Source organism: Acomys minous, assembly GCF_964271855.1.
Source record: "Acomys minous genome assembly, chromosome: 6".
Classification (NCBI taxonomy): domain Eukaryota; kingdom Metazoa; phylum Chordata; class Mammalia; order Rodentia; family Muridae; genus Acomys; species Acomys minous.
The window spans coordinates 7,148,658-7,170,314 of NC_140487.1; the positions used below are offsets into that span (position 1 = coordinate 7,148,658).

Below are 21,657 nucleotides of genomic sequence, written 5' to 3' on the forward strand. Positions count from 1 at the left end.
AATTGGCCAACAAAAAACCAAATTCCATGATTTTTTTTGTAGGATTTTATTTTGGCATTCTTTGTCTTATTGATGGTTGGCTGGTTGTATTTGTGTGTGTGCGCATGCGTGTACATGTGTGTGAGTGTGTGTGTGTGCGTGTGTGTGTGCACGAGAGAGAGAGAGAGAGAGAGAGAGAGAGAGAGAGAGAGAGAGAGAGAGAGAGAGAGAGAAATTGGTTGCTAGGGAGCTGGGAGGAGTTGAGGGAAGAGGAAGCATGATCAAAATATATGATATGAAAACCACTTTTAAGTAAAAAGGTAAGACAGAACCACTGATCTTTAATAAATTTGCAATTCAGTTAACAATGGTGATTTTCCTTTTCATGTTTGTTCTCCAAAATCACTGTTACATTAGTTCTTCTTTGTGCTAGTTAGTATGGGTTTCAGGCTCCCTGCATTTCATCTTCAGAGAAAAGAAACCCGGTTCCAAAATATTAGGAGTGCCATTTGAAGTTGCCTCTTTTAGAGTGATTCATTAAAAAGCCTCCTACAGACATTGCGGTCTGATAATTTTCTATAATTGAGAAAGAAAACAAAACTCTAGAAGATGTAATGGTTTCTAGGAAGAAAGCATTTTTATCCAGATTCAGTTTGCATTTTTCAGGCTGCACAATGTGTGGAACATAACATTCTCCTTGCTTAGATTTGTGTTTGGTGTGTGTGTGTGTGTGTGTGTGTGTGTGTGTGTGTGTGTGTAGTGTGTCTGTGCACACAGGGGTTCACCGAAAGCTTTTATTCTTCTAACCTTTGTTTGAGACATGAAAGACAGACAGACATTTCATGTCAAAATGATTGAAACTAGAGACATACATATAATGACATTATCAAATACTCATATTTTTATTTCATGAATTTATATGTCTTTTATGAGGAATTCACTGGCTGCTTTAAATCAGTTTGCTTTGCTTCCTCTCATTTTGTAAAAATCAGTTTTTGAGGCTAAGTTTTCATGACATGTTTTGGACACAATATTTTCTATTTTCTTCTTTTTTGTCATGAGAAATGTTATACTAATATGTCTAATTAGAAACCAATAGTTATGCTTCCTTATATTTTATACAACATTTGAATTTACCAACTAACACTAAGGCCTTTTGAAAAGACGTATCAAAACCCACTACTGTAGATGCTTTCTTAAAAAATATATACATGTATGAAAGGAATTTAAATGGAGCTACCATATAAAGAGGGAGACAATGCACTAGCTACGTATCATATGCTACCAAATAAAACCTCAGCAGAAGGAACGGATTACCTCTTTTTTGAGCCACTTGCTAAAAGAGTCCCATGGACAAAATACCCTCAAACATTACAGGCTGTTGCCTATGTTACTGGTTATGAGCCCCCCCCCAACCCAGTTCTAAGACTCTATTGCTGAAAACACTATATACTTATAACATGGATAATTCTAGCTTACACTCAACTAGAAACTTCACTCCTATTGGCTAGTGTTCATAGTGCTGGAAGGTTCTATGCATCATAACAGAGGAGAACAGTAGTCATCAATATCATCTAACTATGAATTCTGCTAGCTATAACAGCCTACTTGCAATACACATTCCTTGGTGCAATAGTGACACAATTGTTAGGGGAGTAATCAACCAAGTTTTTTTGGTTGATATAGGACATATACCTGATACTGCTAATAAGGATGGGCCTTAGACTAGATAGGTCATAGGCTTTAGTGGAGATCCTACTATTATTTTGATAAATGAACACAGCAACAAAACAACTCCAAATGACACATTGTTTTATCCATATACACAGTGCCTCGTTAGAGAAGTTCCTCCTTGCAGCAGATAGTAATTGACACAAAGACCCATAACTTCATAGTGTGCAAGTGGGAAACAGTGGAGCACTCACAACTGAATGAGATGCCTTTATCGAACCCTCCCCTGAAGGATCAGGACTCTGTGTGCAAGTGGGAAACAGTGGAGCACTCACAACTGAATGAGATGCCTTTATCAAACCCCTCCCCTCAGGGATCAGGACTCTGTGTGCAAGTGGGAAACAGTGGAGCACTCACAGCTGAATGAGATGCCTTTATCAAACCCTCCCCTGAGGGATTATGATTCTGTGTGCAAGAGGCAGAAAGACTGCTAGGAGTCAGTTGTGGTGGATGGCTCTAAGGAAACTCTTTTTCAGACACAACAGGGATGATGCACTTATGAGCTTAATGTAGACTCGGACAGCATGCCTAAAATCTTCACAAGTTCAAACCAAACAACATCCCAGCCTGGAGAAGGGAAATTGGTACCAGCCCTAACAGGGAATCATTTGCAATTAATATGACGGGAGAGGAGGGAAAGAGGGAAAGAGGGCAGGCCGTGTGTGTGTGTGTGTGTGTGTGTGTGTGTGTGTGCATGTGTGTGCTTTAAATTTTTTTTAAGACATAAAGAACATCACATTTGGTGAGTATGGAGTGAGAATAGATTGGACAGGCATTGGGTAAAGGGAAAGAAAAATAATCAAAATATATTGTATGAAAAAATTAAAATAGCAAAAAAGAACTACAGTCTCACAAAGAGAGAAAACAATAGTTATTATGACTTTCATTTGTATCTAAGTTCTGAATACAATTCAGAAGAATTAAAAATTATTAATGAGAATCAGAGACATTCAGCCACAGAAACGAGACACCTCACTGTTTGATTTTGTCCTGTATTTCAGTTTCCAAATTGAGTCCACTGTAGTCCCTTCTACATATGCTAAGAATTTAGCTACCATACTATAACTAGGAGAAATAGCTAAGGAGTTAATTTTAGGCTCCCTTACAAAATTCATAAGTCTCTATCTAATCTAACTAAAATCTAACTAAATTCTCAGATTTTTTTCTAAATAAATTAAATTTAGGGTTGTTAGAGAACCTTCCAGGCTTCAAACCCAGGATCTCTGAAAGGCTCTCTGATTCCAGTTCTTTGAACCACTTATGGCTCTTCCATCTTGGGTGAAGAGATGCAGTTTGTTTTAGACAGTGGAACCTTCTGACACACCTCCTTTTTGCAATGTAGTGTGAGTTTATATTAGGGCTTACTTGATGCACAGTCCCAATGTGCAAATACTCCAGAAGTGATATTTTTCTTTCTGAAGGCAATTTTGAGAAGTCATGTCTTTATAGAACTTTTAAAGGATTTTATAAACCTATAACATCCCATTACATTTGTATAACTTGTTGTCTGTACTGAACAACAAGAAGATGTATGCAATATGTGTTCCCACATGCATGGTTTTTGAATGATAACCATACCTCAAGCTTTCATGTCAAAGAAGGTTTGGACACAATACAATGCAACGAATGATAAATTTACCATTGGAGTGATTGAAAGGGAAAGACTGAAATGGAAAATAAAGAGAAACTATTATTACGCTAGTGTTATTTTTGAGCATAAAACAAGAAAACGATGAAGCCCAAAGAAGAAGTTTTACGGCAGGTAGTTACCTCCCAAGCACCATTTTAAAAGGTACATTAAATTTCCTACAGTTCCCTATAAATCAAATGCCTGTGTTTACAGTTTATTGAAGCTTTTTATTTTATTATGGAACAAATAGAATTTTTGGATTTCTTTGTAAAGATGGAAGCAACCAGGGATGTTTTAACTTTACCATATTAATTTAGGATGCTGAGGAATGCGATTATTTTGACCATCAGGGACTCTTAGTGCCTCGTTTTGCATGCCGCACTAAATGCCAACAGGCCCTTTGTGGCCATTCTCCAAAATTTTCTGCAAGACTTTAAGAAGTTAAAAACAATAGTGAAGTGGAAAAATCAAGGTGATTTATATACTTTCAGAATATTTCTATTCTGTTATCCCCAGCCTCTAGGACTTAGCCTGGGAGCTGATTAGGTACTACAGACAATGATTGCACACTCTCTCAGCAACTTTGAAAGTTTGGCAGACTTTGCTTCAGGGTGAAAGCAAGGTGCTTTAGCACACAGTTGCCTTCATCCCCACATATGCACACAATGGCGTACTGTTGTGGGGTCCTGGAAAACTCTTTCTCATTTAGGACAGTAATATGGTTCTTAGCATAAAACAAGAAAACGATGTTTTCATTTGATTTTAATTCACCAATAACGAACCCAGAAGCAGTTCTTAGCAGCACACTTCTTTGAGGTGAGGAACATTTCTGGATCGAGAAAAAAGGAGGAAAAACTGGTTTTCTACCTTTGATAAAGTCTGAGGTTAGAAGATGCTACAGCATCACAATATTTCTATACAATAGGGCCATTTTACATAATGATACGCTTATTTAAAATGTTATACTTTTCAATCAGGAACACCTAGACCTGCTATTTCTCAGTAAATGTCTAATGTGGTTACCCAGTGGGTTGGTTCAGTGTTTTTGCGCTCTCATGGTTAGTACAGTCATCATTATTTAGGGCTCACCTTGAATCTATTTTAAAAGTCACATACTGAAAAAAAGCATGCTAGGGGTTGAGTTTGATGATTTGTGTATTGATTTCTTACTAGGTTGGCATAATATTTTACCTTAATTTTTACTATATTCTTATATAAAATTTTTATGTTTCCAAAAAGGGCTTTGATAGGGAAATTTGACCTGTTCTTGAACTCAAGTCAAAGTTTTTCAATTTTGACTCTCACATCTCCTTTTGGCATTTCTTAGGACTCATTTCTTATTGTGTTGCTTTAGGGTCTTACTCTCTGCTATGCATGGTCTTAGACTCTCAGAGAATGACCACTGAAAGCTGATAGTAGGTTAAGATGCCTTTTTGTGTTAATGTTCACAACTCCAACAAAGAATTGAATATTGAAACCAAGTGTTAAATACGCTGGCTTAACAATTAAAACTGAGCCAAAGGATGCTTTCTTCCACCACTTAGCCCTCAACCATAACCCTCCTCTTGTGTTCCAGTGTCCTTCCAAAATCTCCCTCTGGCTCTTTGGCTCAGCTCACCCTCCCTCCCTCCAACCCAACCCGCTGTGATCCGTGCTTTGGAGTTGCCATAGGCGATCTGGATCCATCTTTTTGTTGAGTTTCTACACAGAACTTTCTTTTTAGATGTCTTACCATCTCAGTACGTGCATACTCCTTTTTTTTTTTAAACATGGATGAGCACCCTTATTGATTAGCTAATACAAAGGGGTCATCCCTGAAACATATACACACAAACAACAAAAATGGACTCTGTAGATTGTATTTGCATATTCGCCCATATATAAGAGCAATAACAATAAAAAAAATAGGCTAAAAATTTGGGGGGCAGGGGAAAGGCTAGAGGGAGTGACCATGAGAGGGGCCCAAGGGAGGAATGGGAGTACTGATGTAATTATATTTTAATTAAAAATGTAAAAAAGATTACAGTACATATTAAAACAAAACTATAATCTATCTATCTATCTATCCATCCATCCATCTATCTATCTATCATCCATCTAATCTAATCATCTATCTACCCATTTAACTACCTACTTATCATCTGTCACTTATCATCTATGTATACCCATAGTTATAGACATATAAATCATTCATTTTCCTATCTATAGGAATTGAGCCAAACTCTGACTGATGCTGTATTTTCAGAGCTTCACTTTGCTTGGTACGTGCAATGGTGGTTTGCCCCTGTGGTATCTCCTGCTGGCATCCCACGGTTGGAGAGGAGCTATTGTCCTAACCAGCACAGACTTTGGCGAGGTGCTGAGTTCTCTTAGTCTGCATGAGCCACAGGGTCCTCTTGGGTTTATTATTAGTGTGACACATCTTTTGGAAAGGAATTAAGTCTGAGAAAAAATGGCCACAGCCCACCACATTGTCCTGTTCAAGCATGCACATGTTTTATTTAAGTATTCTCCAAAGGTCTATTTTTCCAGCATAATGCAGATATTATGCTATCCTTTGAAATAAGATATATGAATTTGAAACAAAATTGTCAAAAAACAATGACCTTAGTTACTCCATATGATACACAGAAATAATTACATTTCACTTACAGTACAGATGCACTTAACACAGCCATCAATAGTCATTCACCACCAACACAGTATATTTTTAAATCACCTAAAACATCAAAAAGTTTTTTTGTAATTTATTTTTTGAAAATCTGAAGAAATTAATAATTTGTGATAAATGACAAATCAAAAGAGGAAGAATAATTATCAACCAAAGTAATCTAAGTGTATCTCATTTTATGGATTATTTTAAAAAAGAACATGAAAATAGAACTTATTGGGAATCAAAAATGTTAAGTGTCCCTGATTGTACTTTCCTTAGTCTATAGCTTAAAAGATTTTTCAATAAATGCCATCAAAGAAGTTTCACTATATATTTGCTCTAGAAGCATAAAGTGACAACAGGCAGGTGTTAATAGAATTGTTAATATTCACGCCGCAAGAATATTAGTAACTTTTTCAAAGACACACTAGGAATAAAGCCAGATGTTCCCAAGAGTCAGCTGAGCGCCTTTTCCTGTCACTCAGCTGTTGGTGAAGATCTACTGTGTGCCTAGCACTGTTCTAGAAGCTATTCTATAAACAGGAAATGACCGTTTCTGGCTTTACCTGAAAATGTTTGGATTAATTTCTTTTTATGGTAAATTGTGGTAAGCATTTCAAAATCTCTAGGACAAGAATAATTATTAACGTTTTCCAAGTATAGGAACTAAGCCTTCGTTCTTACAGTGGTGGCTTGGAATGAACAAAACTTTCATTTGACATAAAACTTTTCACACTGTCACGTGCAGACACATCTGCGGATATTTGAGGGTGAAAAGGTCGCAAGACTTTTCACTTAAATGTACATAGTGGTCAACTTCTGCCCATCACACTCCTGTCCTCCTGACTCTGCAGAGAACTTTGTGCCTTGACAAACACGAGAGTCTTTTGAGATAAGTTGTCGCTTTCCTGAATGGCATCAAAAGAATGCTCTCATCAAATATTGCCTCATAAAGCACTTTAGTTATCTCTGCATTTCAGTTATTTTAAAAATGTTTTCAAGATCTGAAGCGAAATAAATTGAGTTAAATTCTGAAATCATCAATCCTGTGCCTTTTTTAAAAGTCCCATTGAACTCCACTCATAAAACACATATGGGTGTCTCCAGGGTCTGGGTTTTCCATAAATAGTGAAAACACTGGAGATATTTCATGTCAACTCCTTCACTCTAGTTTTTGTCAAGGGGATTGATGACAGGCTTCTCACAATAACTGGTTGGGAAATATAATGGCAGGAAACTTTTTTTGTTTTACTACAGTAAACACTAATCTTGTCATTAATGGGTAAGCGCAGTAGAAAGACACTAGAGAGATCCAGGGACAGATAATGCACCGGGTCACAGGGATACAGTGGACCAAAGAATACTACCAAAAACATTTATGACACAATAGTTTTAGATTAAAAGGTCACCTAAAACCTGGCCACACCAGACATTTTCTATAAATGTGGCTCTTACTGTATCTATGAATATATGGAAAGTTAAAAAAAATCCCAGTTCCTGATACAACAGATATAGAATGAATTATTGCACTTATAACAATGACTAGGTGCAAGGTTAAACAATAATTAATACTGAACTATCTGAACACTTTAGATTTACTAGTGTGCATCCTCATGAGAAACACTGCGGTGCTAAAAGGAGTTTATTTGCACAGTCCACCATAGAACATGGACAATCAGCTCATTGTAAGTGCACAGAAATTTCCCCTTTCTACAGGTATAGTTTATCATGCCTATTCTGAAGACAACATAAGGAAACTGAGATCACTGCTCCAAAGAATTCTAGCATGCATTAGGATGGTTTCCTTCAGTCCACACAAATGGATCGTATGAATATTTTCATCTACAGTAATCTTCACCGGAGCCAATGTTCATGGATTTAACAGGAAAAATTTTTATCAAAATGTTTTCCATATTTTTTTTTTGTTTTGCATTCAACTGGAACATTATGTTCAAAGATTCATTTTATTTGTTTTATTAAAAAAGAGTTCTGATCATAAGAAGCATTGATAGATGGCATTTCCCTGTGCTCATTCCCAAAGTCAAAGGGGTCACAGAGTCTTCATCTGTGAACAGGTCGAACTCTGTCTAGAAATGCCGTTTCGTGGTTTAATTCACATCCTCAACTTTGAATTATTTTTGTTTCATTGCCAACCTTCTTGTTTGGCTTTCTTAATCTGCAAAAAAAGGGTTATTATTTCTTCTTTCTTCAACTTCGTATTCTTTCCATGGTCAGGACTCAAATTCTCTTAGGCTCGTGGCAATTGTCTTACAAAGCAGACACCCTAACGACATTTCCTCCTGAATACTCAGGAGACTCAGGCCTGTCGTCGCCCTCTGGTGTGGTCACAGGAGGGGTTGGGATGCTTATTATTGCTGTGGTCACGTACGGTTGTTCACAGTTTAGTTTAACACACTCCTCCATTTTGGCATTTAAGCTGGAGCGGCTGATGAGGAAGAAAAGTAGGTTTAAACAAGTAAGTTATTTATTTTAAGTTTTTCATGTAACTGAAGAACGCATATTTTACTACTAATAACACTTAAAATATATAAGCAATGCCACATTTAAAATCACTTTGATATATAATTATCTTAAATGTGAGTCAGCTCATTAACAGAATTACATTCCTAAAATTCTGTTCAACTTAGTTTGACCAATTGTTTCTCAAAGTATATTCTACAAAAACATGAAGAAAAGGGCTCAGATAACAACTAGATGTTTGAGATGCACGAAGTGAAATTGTTTCTTTGGCAGAGACTTAGAGAGGCTGAAGGTACCAGCGTGGAACGCCATCCCAATGGAGATTTCGTAACACTTACAGCTGTAAAATCTTAGGGGTTTGTTCTGAAATGTACAATTCCTTGAAAGCTCCCACTTAATGACTCATATGTTAAGAAACTCAAAACCATAGCTCTAAGTATCTAAGTTCTGAAGTTTTTACAAGCGATAATCTTATCACAAACTTCTGAAGGGACAGAAAGGAGGAAGAGCGGGAGTTTGATGGTGGCTGTCTTCGTCATCACTCTCCACTTTCTACACGGAGACAGGGTCTCTCGCTGAGTCACCAACTCCAGCTAAATGTAGCTTCCCAATTTATCCTCAAGATTCCCTGCCTCTACCTCCCAAGTGATGGACTGACATGCAACTGCAATGGATGACTAGCTTTTATGTGTATTTTAGGGAATTTGGAATCAAGTCTTTAAGCTCCCGTGGCAATCATTTGTCCAATGAGCCATCTCCTCTGCCTCCTAATTTAGCTTTTGACCCTTAAAGAATATGCCTTTTTTTTTTCTTTGTCAGTTTTGCCTCCCTCGTTTCCTAGGGACTAGGACTCAGAGGCCACCTGGGTCGCACCCTGACTGTAGCGGGCACAGTCTATAGACCAGGACAGGCATCTACAGAGTACAGATCAATCCCGGTACCTGTTGGACAGTGGATTTCTCTCCACACATCTGATCTGAATTGTACTGAGTTCTTGCACACTGCCTCTATGACTCCCCGACACATTGGCGTTAGGGATGCGGAAAGTTTTTTTGTGTCTCCGTGAGCAGCAAGTGCTCGTGACTCCTTGTTGTGAGGAGAGGGACGGGCTGTGACTTGAAGGGCGATTAACCGTGGCCACTTCCGTGCAGCTTTCTTCAAAGACTTGCTCATCCACAAACTCATGGTTCTGCGGGAGAGTTGTAAGAAAAGGTGAAAAAAAAAAGCAGATAAACAATTTTGTAATTTAAAAGAGATTAAATATTATTTAAAAAATAAAATATACTAAGATTTAGTTATACTTGACCTAACAGGTAAGTGAAATGTCTCTCAGAAAGACTAAATATTAAAATCAAAATTCCGTTAGGGAACATTTTTGTGGAAAAGAATCTTTCTAGCTCGATGTGGAGATTGACATGTGTGAGTTGATTCAATGTTTACTTACAGACCAACATTTAAAAAATTATCATTTGTTAACTTAAGCATAAATTCAGGATGTTATATACTAAAGAAACAAAACACTTAAAAGCATGTAAATAATATCCACAGGAAATTTATAAACTCATAGTGACCTTATCTATGACTAATCTCATAATACTGCAACAGAATTTCCTAAATTAGATTGCCTATACTATACATTAGCAAATACCTTCATGTGGTATAGAAATGTGTTAATTAAAAATAGAGATATGTCACATATTTCAATTTCTTTCAATTCTACCCTAAAATTCTCCATATATAGAAAACTATTGTCTATTAATAAAAAATGCAATATATGTACATATCTGAAAAATATCTCACAAGAGATTAGTTCCAAACTTCTGTGGCCTCTTCGTATTCACATTGCTTATCACCTCTATTTTCTTAATTCCCCTCTTAGAAACAAACAGTAAGGTGGATCATTTCACAAACCACACTCCATAGACTGCATATAAATTTTAATTTAAGAGTAGTAAAAAAATTACCTCCTGAAATGCCTGTAGAAGAATTCTGCCTCAGAAATGTAAGATCAAACATTCCTTAGCCTGAATTGCTGGAGAATGACTTCAATTATAATTTTATCTGCATGTGTGTAGAAATGGCCTTATAATGGAAGGTTTTGCACATTTTGAATTTCACTTAACCATCTCTCATCCTAAAATATTAGTAAAACAATTGAAGCAATTCATGTTCTAATGGGAAATAGATTGTTTTAGTTACTCATTTTGTCGTTTCTTTGCTGAGAATAGCATTTTGAAGCACGTAAAATTCAGCATTCCACTCTTCAGAGTCCAGAGAACAATGATTACATGACAGAATTTGATGGCAAATTTTATTGCAGAAAGGATTCATAATCTGTGTTGTTCTCTTACAATGCACACACAGCACACATGATACCACTTAAAATGCATCACAGTCAGGCTTATCTCACTAAGGACTGGAATTAAAGAAGCTGGTCTGCTTCTTGTTGCTGTGTATAATTTCTAAGTAGCTCAAACTAAAGTGTATTTCTTGGGGTTAAAGACATTTTTTTTTTTTTGCTGTTGTTAGGAAATATTTTTGTTGGTGGGATTGCAGACTTGTACAATCACTTTGGAAATCAATCTCGTGGTTTCTCAGAAAATTGGGACTCGATCTCCCTCAAGACCCAGCTATACCACTCCTGAACATAGACCCAAAAGATGCTCCACCATACCATGAGGACACTTGCTCAACTATGTTCACAGCAGATTTATTTGTAATAGCCAGAAACTGGGAACAACCTAGATGTCCCTCTGATGAAGAAGAAAATGTGGTCCACTTACTCAGTGGAATACTGCTCAGGTATCAAAAACCAACGCCATCATGAAATTTGGAGACAAATGGTTGGAACTAAATGAGTTATCCAAGACCCCGAAAGACATATACGTTATGTACTCACTTACAAGTAGATATTAGCGATAAACTACAGGATAACCAGGCTACAAGCCACAGACCCAAAGAAGCTAAGCATCAAGGAGGGCTCAAGGGAGGATGCTTGAATCTCACTCAGAAGGGGAAATACCATAGACATTTTAATAGATGGAGGTGGGAACAGGGTGGGAGATGGGGTAGGGAGGGGAGCAGAAACGGGGATTAGGGGTGTTAATGGGGTCAGGGAGAGGACTAGGAGAGAGAATGTAAATCAGTGGGGGGCATCTCTGGGACACGGCAGGATCCTGGGGGTCTATGGGGGTGACCTTAACTGAGACTTCTAGCAGTAGAAGATTTGGAGCCTGACATCTCCGGTAGCTAGGTGGGACTTCCAGTGAAGGGATGGGGACACCAACCCACCCCTTAAACCTTCAACCCAAAATTTGCTTCCAACAAGCGTAGGGGTAAAGATGGAGCAGAGATTAAGGGAATGGTCAATCAATGACTGGCCCAAATTGAGACCTATCCAATGGGAGAGAGCCAACTTCTGACACTATTGATGACATTCTGCTATGCTTGCAGACAGGAGCCTAGCATAACTGTGTTCTGAGAGGCTTCATCTAGCAGCTGATGGAACCAGATGTAGAGACCCACAGCCAAACAACAGATCAAGCTTGGGGAGTTTTATGGAAGAGTGGGGGGGGGGGGAGGATAGAGGGAGCTGAGGGGTCAAGGACACCATAAGAAGATCTACAGAGTAAATTAACCTGGGCCCATGGGGGCTCACAGTGAATGAATCACCAACCAAAGAATGCGCATGGGCTGAACTTAGGCCCCCTACACTTATGAGGCAGATGTGCAGTTTGGTCATCGTGTGGGTCCCCTGACAATGGAAGTAGAGGCTGTCTCTGCCTCTGGTGCCTGCATCTGGATCCCTTTCCCCTAGCTGGGCTGCCTTGTCTGGCCTCAGTAGGAGAGGATGTCCTTAGTCATGCTGGGACTTGGGCAGCCAGGGTGGCTTGATATCTTCCCGGAATGGAGCTGGGGAATGTGAGGGTGAGACTGGGAAGAGAGGAGGGAAGGGCCTTAAAGCAGGCTGTAAATTGATTAAATAAATAAATTAGTGGGAAAGCATTTTTTCAGTGGTAAAATCGTTGAAAAGCAAAGGTATGAGTGGGGCAAATAAATCTATCTATATCATTTAACTTTCAAAGTGTTCTCTAGCTTTATTTTAAAATTTTAATATAACCATGTAACTACCCTAATTAAATATCTACATTTCTCACTTATTGTAAGATAACCATCACCTGCCTATACTGACATCCCAGCACCTGGCTACTGTGTTTCTCTTGGAGTCTTCATGTACCTTCTGGTGCCCTTTGGATTCTTTTTCTGCTTCCTCATCCACGTGTCTGCTCTCTTCCTTCACTTACATCATCTTTTAAGTGTTAGCCCGAGCTTTTAATAGCTGAGCTATCTCTCCAGCCCTTACATCGCCTTTTGCTTCCTCCACGTCTTTGCCCAACTAATCTCAAATATATCTGTGCCTCTCAAACTGTCATAGAACTGAGAGATGCACAGGAAGACTTGCTTGAGCCTGTCTGCCCCTGGCTCCTCATTGCACCGCACTGTGGCCCCTCCCTTGATTATACTGCTCACTACCCTTCTCCAGTGTAGCCATCCTTCCTGTCTTGCCCATCAGTGGTGGTCTGGTGGAGGTCTGGTGGAGGTCTGGTGGTGGTCTGGTGGAGGTCTGGTGGAGGTCTGGTGGTGCTTGGAGTTCATACTGGTTTAACAATATCTTGAACCTGGCTGACTCTCTGGATAAACACGTTGATGGGAGGCACATTAGAATTCAGACTATTTATAATGCGTTGCTGGTGAGTGAGCTGACCTGCGTCCCACATGATAAATGCTTTCCCTGCTCTGTGGTCACAGACTGTGATGCTCATGGACAGGCGGTTTAATAATGGGTGACTCTGCTGTTGGAGGATTCCCATTAATTGCATGCATGTAAGGAAATGGAAACTTCTCTGTTTATAGGGACACTCTGGGATCAAGTATTTTATTGTATTAAAGATATCATTTTCAAATGTCTACCTCTATCCATAACACCTGCAAATAATTGAGGTATGTGTTTTCTCTTCCCTTCTTTCCTTTGCTTTTGTGACACCTTTGATAGCTTCTTTCTTTAGATGCAGAAACACTTGAAAATTTACTCTTTTTCCTATTTAAACTACTTCTACAAATGAAGAAGAAACAATATTTGATTCAATAATTATTGGAACACAACATTCTCTTTTTATTTATCTGGTGTCTTGGAATGGGGTTAATGCAGCCACATAGCTCGGAGCACATATGATGCCTACAGCAATTTCCATGTTACTGTTAAGCTTTCTGGAACCTTACTTTTTAGCCTATTATCTGGGGATGCAGAGAGTCACGCCCTGCTTGGAAATGTGATGTTTGCATAGAAGCAAACGGGAGTGCTGTGAGGGTCCTGGCAGCACCCCTGCTGTCTCCTTACCGTGGTCTTCTCCAGGCAGTGAAGCAGGTGGTGGTGTTGTGTCTCAAAGCTGGATCCAGATTTGCTGACGAAGGCCGGCTCATCCTCTGAGGACTGTAACACAGGGAATACACAGACCTTTTTAATTTGCAAAATAGGAGAAACTGGGATACCTACATGCGCAGAGATACTTGGCCTATTTTCTGAGACTAACCAGCAGCGGTAGCACTTACTAACCAAAAAAAAAGACAAATGTGTAATTAAGTCTGAGTGATCAGTGGGTACATTTCCATTTGGTCTTTCAATCTTGCACCTCCTTGAATTGGAAATTCAAGTCCCTACTACGAAGAGTTTATGAAGTTCTGTTGTGACCCTGTGACCTTTGCAGCACTTAGTGAATGCTGTTCTCTCTCCATCATAAGTAGAGGAATATATATCTCCTCTTGACCCTAATCAAAGGGCACTTTAAGGAACATATTTAATTTTGAAATAAAAACAATTAAGTGCTTAAATAACTGAGAATTTTTTTATATCATCAGTGTCACAGTGGATAGGATGTCATAGTGATAACACAGAGCTGGAATTCCTTATCGGCAAGAAAAATCACTACCAGTGGCAACATCTCCTAGCAGAGTTTCTAAGCTGTTAAAGGCAACTGGAACGTATGGTGGAAAGTTATAGAAATGACACTTTGTTGTTCCAGGACTCATTTTCACATAATTACCCGCAATAAAATCATATGGTTAAGTGGAGCCGAATCGCTATCATGCTGATGAGCGTGTGGTTACAGAGAGGCACAGGGTGGTACCTGCAGCTGGTTGCTGAGTAGCCCGTTCCTCTTGCTCTGCATGTAGGCGTTTGCACTTCCACTTTTGGCTGCCCGGATCCTGGCCAGCCTTGCTTTCTATAGGAGAAAAAAGAAAACCCAATCGTCCTGTGAACATTTGTGAATACTGTATACAAGTTAGAGACTGAACTCTTTAAAAATATTATTTACTATTATCGTGTATTTGCTGATGTATGTAGATGTGCATGCCACAGCTCACACATGTGATGGTCAGGAGACAGCTCTGTAGAGTGAGGTCTCTCAGCCTGTGTTCAGGATTTCAAACCCTGGTTGTGGGATGCAAGGTCCTTTACCCCTTGAGCCACGGTGCCAGCCTGCCCACAGCACAGTCTGTGTAATCCCTTGTTCAGCAGACACATTTTGAAAGTAAGCCAGTTTTCCAGACGAAACAATTGAAAACCATCTTCCCAGTTTTGAGTGTTTTATTATTAACTGTCTTGGTGCTGGCTTAGCTTATGCATTTCAGAATTGGGGTTCACCTTTACAGTAAGATCCCTTCCCACTTCCTCCCTTTACCTCTCTCCCTCATGGCTGCTCCTTTTCTATCTTCACTATTTACCAGCACGTGTTGACTGTAACTCATTTCTTTCCCACAATTATGCTGCTAAATTGACCAAAGGAGAGCCCCCACTGAGTAATAAGAAGCCTTAAAATCCTTGAATTAGGTAATTTGTCCACACAGGTCTGTACAAAGATATATTCATCTGATTTCTATTTCAGCCTTGGACCTGTTGAGATGAAGAATGGAGGTTGTCTATCCAGAGGGATTTGTAAGATTACTTAATTAAACTTTCGAAGCATTTCCCATAGACTGCTCTTCTATTTGGAGAATTTTCAGGCAGCCATTCAGTTGGTCAGAGTTCCAATGAGATCAGCAAATGCAGGATTGCCCGGTACAGTGACTGGTTGGCTGGCTCTCTAGTGTATATTCTCTTTTCAATCCCTGCCACATGGCTCCCTCCTGAGCAGTGTGTGTGTGTGTGTGTGTGTGTGTGTTGTGCGTGTGTGTGTGTATGTGTGTGTGTGTGTGTGTGTGTGTGTGTGTGTTGGGGGCAGGGGGGCAGGAGCGGAGAGCCTGCCTTTCCACCCAGGACAGCAAATGCTGCGGACCACTCTTTATGACTCATGGCTCACAAGCTTATACAAAAAAGCAACTGGGATGAGCTGGCCAAGAAGTTTCTTACAAACTAACTCTTAAGGAACCCACCATCCTCACTATGAACAATCCACATCCATGCTGCCTGGAGTCTCAAGTTCCAGAATGCTCTCTTGTGTAAAAGTTCTTTTTTTAAAAATATATTTTATTAATTAAATATTCAAAACTTATTTCCATTCTAAAATAGCAAGGAGCTGGACGCCTGTGAAAAATGCTGATGCTGTGAAGACATGCAGAAGGTCTGTGGTTACTGCCCCCTCATCCTCAGTAGCCAGTGGCTATTGTACCTCCTGTCAGAAGCTCAGTGGCTACACGTACATAGCAGGGGTGGAAGACTACACCTCACATTCTTCTGTATTTTGCTTAATTTTTATGTCTCAGAACTTCATCTGGGAGCACATGCATAGATTACTATACATTTTATAGCTGTACGATATGCCACTGTTCAAACGGAGCATGCCTTATTTAGTCAATTACTGATTTTTTTTTTAAGTACTGAGGACTGAAGCCAGGGTTTTAGGCATGTGGGGCAAGTTCTCTCCTGATGATTTACATCCCCAGTCTTTTCTGCTTAGTAATTTGACAGGGAATATACAGAGGGTGGTGTGTTGAGAGGTTGGAGGGAGGGCACACGGAAGGAGTTGGAGAGAGTAAAGAGGAGGAGAGAAATGATGTAATTATGTCAGATCCCCTGGAGCTGAAATTACAGGTGGTTTTGAACCACTTGATTTGGAATGACAGGAATTGAGCGGTAATCTTCTGGAAGAGCAGCTAGCACTCTTAACTGCCGATCCATCTCTTCAGTCACTGTCTTTTATTTAACACTTTTGAGAAAGGGTTTTGCTAAGTGGGGGCAGTTAGTCTTGAACTGCTGATCTTCCTTCAGGCTCCTGTGATGCTTCGGTCACAGGCGTGTTTCACCACAATTATTGTTCTTTTGAGATAGGTTCTTCACATACCTCAGGTTGGCCCTGAATATACTAAATAGATGAGGCTGGTATGAATTCCTTAGCTTCCTGTCTCCACCTCTCAAGTGCTGGGATCACAGGCATGCATCACCAGTCACAGTTTTAAAGCAGCCTTTGGCATGGCAGGCATGCTATGCTTGCTTCGAGCATCACGGTAACAAATTTTTGACAGCAGACTTGTTTTTGTATCGAAGTGTGTGTGTGTGTGTGTGTGTGTGTGTGTGTGTGTGTGTGTGTGAGAGAGAGAGAGACAGAGAGAGAGAGAGAGAGACTCAAGCATTAGAACTTTATTTGTCATCATGGCTTCAGTTTTACTCTTTCTTCTTTCTGCCTTAAGTTTATGCTTTATGTGTGTCAACTCCATTTCAAAATAATGCTCATTTTTGTGTGTAATGTGAAAAATTGGCAAAATTCACTTTTGTTGTCAGTATAATGCTTAGATCATCGAAAATATTGAGCCAGCACTAAAGAATTAAGTTGGAAGGTAGAAAGAAGACTTTTATCCGCACGAGCAGTGAGCCAGTGCTACGATTTGAGTCCAGACTCAACAAAACAATGCCAATGACAAGCGTGCTAGGAAATTACCCAGAATTGCCCTAATCATTTACCAACAAGCAATTTACCTATCGATTTCCAGAAGGCATCTGTTGTGATTTCAATCTTTTCGGCACCTCAGACACTCATTGGTTTACTTGATCCACCTTCTCTCTCCTGGTCTTCCACTGCTCCCCGTGCCCTGCCTTCTTCTCTATCTCCTGCGTTACTTTGCTGCTTTCCTCTCCTTCCTCTTCTCTCTGCTCTCCTTCCGCCCTCCACCATGTTGTATATTGCATTTCCTGTATCATAGTTACGTTTCTCCCCGTGTCACTCTCTAAGCATTAGGCAACAATATTGAGCAATACTGATTTTTTTTTTATTGAGACATAGAACTACTGTCTGAAACAGGAGCACGACATATTTTTCATCACATAATAGGAAGTCTATAAATATAATAGCAACCGCTAATATATATAGAATATTTACCTTCTTTAAAAAGTTTTTGTTTTAAAGGGAGAGCCCCCATTTTTTGTTAAGCCATGTAGTGTATTAACAAAATAACTGGTCTAACAGTTTTCATTTCAGCCATGACTTTTCTCCCAGTTTCTGTGATACTGTGAGTTAATTGGCTTAATTCATCCTGTGGCGTGCCATACCAAATACCTGTCGAATTCTAGCCTTTACCATCTGTTATTATAGCTTTGATTCCAGCAGGTAATTGAAGGGGATTGTTTTCCAGAGTTACTTCAGAAACTCACTTTTCTTGTGGCTGATCCAGTATGACAGTCATGGCAATACTTGCTGTGTAAGGAGAGGTTAAGAGAGGATAGTCCTTTCAATCCCCTACTTGTACTTTGTAGAAAATAGCAGCTTCTAACAGTGGCAAAGTACCAGCAGCGAGGATGCAAATTAGGATGAGGTTTTAGAAACTGTTTTGAACCACAGTGTTAGTGAGTCAAGGAATATTTTCAATACTTTAGGAAACTGAAGGTATCCTAGGCAACCTAGTGATTGAGGGATGTCTCTCTTTTTACTAATCGGAGACAATTCATCACTCCTTAAACATTGGTCCTTACACTCCCTGCCTGGCCCATGTGTTCCGTACGTTACACTACAGTTTGTTCCCTTCACTTAATGCTCAAATGTTCCATGCTGACGTGGCACACGAAGCTCTGTCAGCTTTGAGGTTCTGAGGAGTCTATTGCACTATTTCCATTTGCTAAGGAAAATCCTCGCCCTAGAAATGAAACAAGCCAAAGGCACCCAAGATGAGGGTGGAAGATAGTGCAGACTGCATGTTATTTCCAGTTCCGAAGTGTGGGTGAGCGGGGAGGGCAGCATTGGCAAGCCGTGCTGGGATTTAGCTAGGTGGAGTGAATGAGTGAAATCAACAGTCAACACGAGGACTCTTAGCTAGGAGGGGTAAACACGGAAACACGCAAGAGGCACCAGAGGCAAGGCTATGCATATATGTAATACATAAAAAAATTCAAAACATATACATATACATACATATAAAACACATAAATGTATACATATATAAACATATGTTTAATATATTTAAATATTTATGCACACACACACATATATGAATAATGCTAAAGTTTTCTGGTCTTGGAATTTAACCAATAGGTTTATGATCACTTGCAAAACTTCTCTAAAACTGAAATAATGACATAACCTTTGAAAGTGCTTATGAATACAGTAACAGAGTAAAGTCACCCATGGCCTACTGGAAACTATGGATTGAGGCAGTTGTTTCGGTATTGTTGAGTTATAATTATCATTGTTATGTGGTAAGTTCAGATTAGCTTTGAATAGACAGAGGGCTATTTGGTCTCATTTATATTTTAAAACAAGATAGCTTCTTGCTTCAAAATGCCACCCTTATGACTAGGTGTTCTACCAATTAAGATTTACTTTTGACAAATAAAATTTATTCAATAAACGATTTTTGAATGACTGGATGAAAAATAAATCTAGTAAGATGCAATTGCCAGTAGTTGGGGTAAAATAGAGTCCCATTTTATGTCTGTCTTCACTCCCAAGTAAATATTTAAGTAAGGACTATCAAGGTTTGAGAACAGTAGAGTAAATGATGCATTTTCTTTTATGGTAGAAATGTGTACGAAAATTAGACAGTGGGATTGAAACATGGAAGGGCTGAGAAAGAAAGTCCCTGACAGTACTGCCAGGAGACCTCCCACAAATTCATATACATGCAATGCATATGTCTCCCTTGGTTTAGGTTGGAGTTGGCCATAGACCTAAACACAGAAAATTACAGTTTCACAATATTATTTTAATTGGTCCAGTTCAATGTTGCTTTCATTGAATTGCTACTGATAGACTGCTTGCTTGATTGAATTATTGGTTATTTTTGTGCACCTGTGATGTTTATTAAACCACTCAGTCTCCAGGCCAGATTAATATAAATCATCCTAGTCTAATGGAAGTTTAGCCTGTTTTGTTTTCAATCTTCCAGGAAAGAAAGTAGGAAACACTCATTGGTAACTCATTTTATTTAATATACATTTTCTTCTTGAGATTATGCTCAGTTTATTGGTCATAGGATATTTACTGGAATACTATATTAGGTTATTATATCGGGCTTTATTAAGTCGATTTTTCTAGTAGTCACATGTAATATTCATTACATTGTGCTGGAAGTTTAGGATATAAACAATAGTTTGCAAATACTCAAAAAGAATACATGAAGTACACTTATCAATTACTGTACTTTATAACACCACATTTATTTAATTTTTGTCATCAAATGTATTTAGGCACAGATACTTCTAAGCATTTTTCTAGCTTTGTAACTGGTCCTGTCATGGAGCTTCAATATGCTTGTCAGAAGCGTATAGACAGCATCAGTTTAAACTCTCACAATGTGGCCCTGTAGTGAGTAAGTCCCAGTGAGCTCATGTAGGTACGGGGCACATTCTGCAGTGACCTGGTTTATGTCAGGTGTGGCAACGTGCTTTCTTTTAGCTTGTTTCAGCCTTAGACTGCTTGCTTTGGGGAGACTCTAGCATTATAAAGATGTGCTCAGATTTTTTTTATTGCTACACAATACTATTCTTTGCAAAAAAAAGTACACGTATATTGTCTTTTTAAAAATTAAAATCATATTTGTCTTTGGGATTGTTTTTCTGTATTTCTTATGCTAACAAAAGGAATAGAGTGGAGACAGGTGAATGGTAGGAGTTAAGCTTTTTGGAGGATGACTGCGTTTTCAGACTGTCTGTGAGCACCCTGTAAAGGGATTTTGCTGTGTGGCTAGGTCACAAAAGGTCCCTTACAGAGGAACCGGAAATCAGTCCTTGCTGCTCTGCTTGTCCAAATGTGCCCTGCAAGAGATGGGAATTACCAAGAGTGTCTGCCCGTCTTCCCTCCCCCGTTCTCCCTTTCCTTCTCTTTCTTAACATTTCCAGCCTATTAGATTGTGAGAAATTTGCATAAATGTCTAAAATATTTATTACTTCTCTGGGTAATAATTTAAAGGTGGATACTAGTAATTGTTCATCATGGGGAGCAGAATTCCTTGAAGCTCCAAGGCTGCCCAAGCTGAGGGAAAATGCTCTTTGACATTGGACGAGCCTATACCTACGTGGGATCCCTGCTGCCTTAGGAGGGCTTACACTTAACTGGTGCTACCCCCTGCTGACCACCATGTTTAAAATCCATGATGGGACCAGTCACAAATCTAGCAGGGAACTGCACTAAGTCCCTGGTGACGTCTTGCAGCTGCATTGAGTCATCTAGGTTGTGCATCCAATGAAACAGACTTATGAGTGGCTTGAGCCTTAAAGAATTGACCCTTTCTAGAAAGGAGAAAAATGCAGTGGCCACACCAGTGTTAAGTGATAATGCCAATTAGATTTCTAAATTAGTTTTATGTGCTATTTTCCCAGTAAGTCTCCAGGTGGGTGCAATAGAAGGGGGCTGTCAGAGCACCACACTATGCCTCAGAGGGTCTTCTCAATCGACACAGAACATAGGAAATAGCTGAGTTCTGCCTTCCCGACCCTTCTGTTCAGACTGGCTTTCACTGAATGGTTGATCTTCAACTTGTTAGTTCCACGATCTTCGAATGGCTTGATTCCTGGAAGCTTTAGGATCCCCACCCGATAAGTGAGGACAATGATGGCAACCAGACACTAGAGTTTGGTGAAGACTATAGTACCATTGCCTGGTCCACAGGAGGCCAGCAGTAAACACTAAATGTTGCTAACATCATTATAAGTCAACTATAAGTTTACGCAGATTTACATATTTTTGCATAGTGTCATTAT

At 39.3% G+C, this 21,657-nt stretch overlaps 1 protein-coding gene across 1 annotated transcript in view; it reads right to left on the reverse strand.

The window, feature by feature from the left end:
• Positions 1 to 5,811: 5,811 nt before the first annotated feature.
• The window catches only part of KCND2 (potassium voltage-gated channel subfamily D member 2), a 488,749-nt gene continuing 472,903 nt past the window's right edge, over positions 5,812 to 21,657 (reverse strand). The window contains exons 3-6 of the mRNA XM_084785408.1: positions 14,660 to 14,755; positions 13,873 to 13,965; positions 9,416 to 9,663; positions 5,812 to 8,439 (exon numbers count right to left, since the gene is read on the reverse strand). Of these exons, the coding sequence (XP_084641534.1) occupies positions 8,262 to 8,439; positions 9,416 to 9,663; positions 13,873 to 13,965; positions 14,660 to 14,755 (615 nt within the window). The 3' untranslated portion in view covers positions 5,812 to 8,261. The remainder of the gene's footprint in view (positions 8,440 to 9,415; positions 9,664 to 13,872; positions 13,966 to 14,659; positions 14,756 to 21,657) is intronic.